Source organism: Scyliorhinus canicula, chromosome 1 (assembly GCF_902713615.1).
Source record: "Scyliorhinus canicula chromosome 1, sScyCan1.1, whole genome shotgun sequence".
In the NCBI taxonomy this organism is placed as follows: domain Eukaryota; kingdom Metazoa; phylum Chordata; class Chondrichthyes; order Carcharhiniformes; family Scyliorhinidae; genus Scyliorhinus; species Scyliorhinus canicula.
Window position 1 is genome coordinate 246,353,303 of NC_052146.1, and position 3,666 is coordinate 246,356,968.

General features: G+C 44.8%; 1 protein-coding gene across 1 annotated transcript; it reads left to right on the top strand.

Moving 5' to 3' along the window:
• The first annotated feature begins 670 nt into the window (after nucleotides 1–670).
• On the top strand, nucleotides 671–2,022 carry LOC119973116 (elongation factor 1-alpha 1-like). The gene is given in 2 exon segments (XM_038810695.1): nucleotides 671–1,204; nucleotides 1,207–2,022. Coding segments are annotated over 2 exon segments (1,182 nt in total). The 5' UTR covers nucleotides 671–708; the 3' UTR covers nucleotides 1,893–2,022.
• Nucleotides 2,023–3,666: the final 1,644 nt, after the last annotated feature.

Sequence of the window (3,666 nt, forward strand, 5' to 3'; positions counted from 1 at the left end):
GCCGATTCTTTTGCAAAACACTCGTCGAATTTGAGCCCGAGAAGGTTCCAAATTTTTCCATTATATTCATAATCTTAACCTGCATTTCAATAGGTTAGTTATATATAATAATAAATCATCCGCATATAACAAAACTCTATGTTGTCTAATGAAAGAGAAGATGCTGGAAAATCTCAGCAAGCCTGGTAGCATCTGTAGCTGAGAAGCCTTCAGCTTGTATGGCACAGTCTGGTGTGGCAGGGGTGAGCCATGTCTCTGTGAAACAGAGCACACAGCAGTCTCTTACTTACCTTTGAGAGGTAAGTCAAGTATTAAGTTCATCCATCTTGTTTTCGATCGCTTGGATATTTGCCAGGAAGATGCTGGGAAGGGGAGTCTTGAAACCGAGTTGCTTCAGTCTCACCTACAGACTGCTGCATTTCCCTCGCTTCCTCAGTCGGTGGCTACTTCTAAATGGTCCCAGGATACGGTGGGTGAGGTCTGACCTTGTGGAAGGTAAGTGGGTGCATCTGGCAGGGTCCCGGACACTGGTTGTGATTTCAGGGTTGCGTCTGGCGGGTCGCGGACACTGGTTGTAATTTCTGGGTTGCTTCTCGTGGGGTCCCGGACACTGGTTGTAATTTCTGGGTTGCTTCTCGTGGGGTCCCGGGCACTGGTTGTAATTTTGATAAGAGAATTATTGAGAAATTTGAAAAGGAAACAGCAGAGATGGGCAAAGGATCCTTCAAATATGCCTGGGTCTTGGATAAGCTGAAGGCTGAACATGAATGTGGTATTACCAGAGACATCTCCCTCTGTAAATTTGAAACTTCAAAGTACTACATCACCATCATTGATGCCCCTGGACACAGGGACTTTATCAAGAATATGATTACTGGGACATCACAGGCGGACTGCGCTGTGCTGATTGTTGCTGCTGGTGTGGGTGAGTTTGAAGCTGGTATATCAAAGAATGGACAAACTGGAGAGCATGCCCTGTTGGCCTACACCCTGGGTGTGAAGCAGCTCATTATTGGTATCAACAAGGTGGACTCTACTGAGCCACCGTACAGCGCAAAACGATATGAGGAAATCACAAAGGAAGTCACCACATATATCAAGAAGATAGGCTACAATCCAAATACTGTAGCTTTTATCCCCATCTCTGGTTGGAATGGTGACAATATGCTGGAAACCACTGAAAATATGTCCTGGTTCAAAGGTTGGGAATTACTAGGAAAGAGGGTAAGGTTACTGGAAACACTCTTTTTGAGGCCCTCGACTACATTCTACCTCCAGAATGCCCTGTAAGCAAACCACTTTGCCTCCCCTTGCAGGATGTCTACAATATTGGTGGTATTGGTACAGTACCAGTGGGTCATGTTGAGACCGCTATTATGAAACCTGGTATGTTGGTGCACTTCTCTCCTGCCAATCTTGTCACTGAAGTGAAATTCGTGGAAATGCATCATGAAGCCCTTTCGGAAGCCTTACCTGGTGACATTGTTGGTTTCAACGTGAAGAACGTTTCTGTTAAAGATATCCGTTGGGGTAATGTTACCGGTGACAGCAAAGTAGATCCACTAATTGAAGCATCTTCCTTTGTTGCACAGGTTATTATCCTGAACCACCCTGGACAAATTGCTGCTGGCTATTCCCCACTACTTGATTGCCATACTGCCCACATTGCCTGTAAGTTTAGTCACTTAAAGGAGAAGATTGATCGTCGTTCTGGCAAGAAGTTGGAAGCTAGTCCAAAATTTGTTAAGTCTGGATATGCAGGCATCGTAGATATCACCCCATCCAAGCCCATGTGTGTGGAGAGCTTCTCTGAATATCCACCCCTTGGTCGTTTCGCTGTCCGTGACATGAGACAAACTGTGGCTGTAGGTATGATCAAAGGTGTTACCTAGAAGGAATCTGCTGTCAAAACGGCCAATGCTGCAAGTAAAATATTAAAGAAGTGAATATCACCATTGGCCACTCTGATTCAGCAAGCCCAGTTGAGACTGACATCACCAAAACATTTGTTTTTGTTACTAGCCAAATATGTGAATTGATGAGGGACTGGATATTGATTAAAATGCACAGAAAGAAATTCAGAAGGAAAGGATGAGGAATGGTGGAATCTTAATGTATTTGTAAACGCCCTTTTCACTTGGGTGATAACTGTTTTGGTTTTGTAACAACTTAAAACTAATAAATATCCAAACTTGTTGACTAAAAAGAAAAAAAATCCATTTCACATCCATTGACTCTGTCTACACCTCCCACTGCCTTGGGAAAACGGGCAGTATAATCAAAGACCCCTCCCACCCAGGTTATTCTCTATTACAACCGCTTCCATCGGGCAGGAGATACAAAAGTCTGAGAACACACACTAGCAGTTTCAAAATCAGCTTCTTCCCCACTGTTACCAGACACCTGAATGACCCTCTTATGGAATGAACGGATCTCTGCACACATCTTCTCTACTGAGTAGTACTACACTAGGAGTAAGGAGCCAAGTCCTAGGTTTTAGAGCTTTGATATGAGCTTGGCTAGGATTATGGTGTTGAAGGCGGAGCTGAAGTCGATAAAAAGGAATCTGATGTAGGAGTCCTTGTTGCCGAGATGTTCTGGGGATGAGTGTAGGGCCAGGGAGATGGTATCTGCTGTGGGCTGGTTGCGGCGGTATGTGAATTGCAGTGGATCAAGGCATTCTGGGAGTATGGAGTTGATGCGCTTCATGACAAGCCTCGGCACAACATCGAGGGCCGAAGGGCCTGTTCTGTGCTGTACTGTTCTATGTTCTATGTTCTATGAGCAACCTCTCGAAGCACTTCATTATGACTGATGTTAGGGCCACCGGACGGTCGTCATTGAGGCCTGGTTCTTCTAGGCACCGGTATGATGGTGGTCTTCTTGAAGTAGGTGAGGACCTCGGAGCGGAGTAGGGGCAGTTAAAGATGTCCGCGAGCACATCTGCCAGCTGGTCCATGCAGTCTGAGTGCACTTCCCATGCATGATCTTTTGTCATCCTCACCCATCTCAGGATCTGTTCCTTCACTTGGAAACGGTGCATCATTACAATAACCACTCTTGCTGGTTCCCAAGTTCTCGGCTTCTGCCTCAGCAATCTGTGTGCTCGGTCCATTTTCAGGACCTTTTTACAGACCCCGCATTCACTAGTTTTACCAAAATCTTTGGGACATAGTGGTTAGATTGTTTCTTTCCACCCAATCTGGCAGGCCCACAATTCTTAGATTTTGTCTTCTGGACCGATTTCCTAGATTGTCCACCCTCATTTTTAATTCTTTGTAGTCCGATCCCAATAATGAAACCTCTGCTTCTAGTTCCATAATTCAGTCATTATGGTCAGAGACTGCTCGTTGCACACCTTGAATTATTGTCTCTTGTGATTCCAAAAGTATGTCCATTTGCTGTATTGTATTACGAAATGGGCCTACTGCTCCCTCGATGGCCTTTGAGCAATCCTTTTGCTTTTCCCGTCGATGCTCCAAACATTGGTCCTTAATTGTTCCCATCAGTTTTTCTACTGATAATGGGGAAGATGACAATGTTGATGTCCCTTCATCTGCCATTTTGTTTTTATCAGCACTGCAGACCCCACACTTCAACCATCGCCCTACGCGATTTTTTTTGTGTACCTGACATATCACCGTGAAGAAAAATGAAATCACTTTA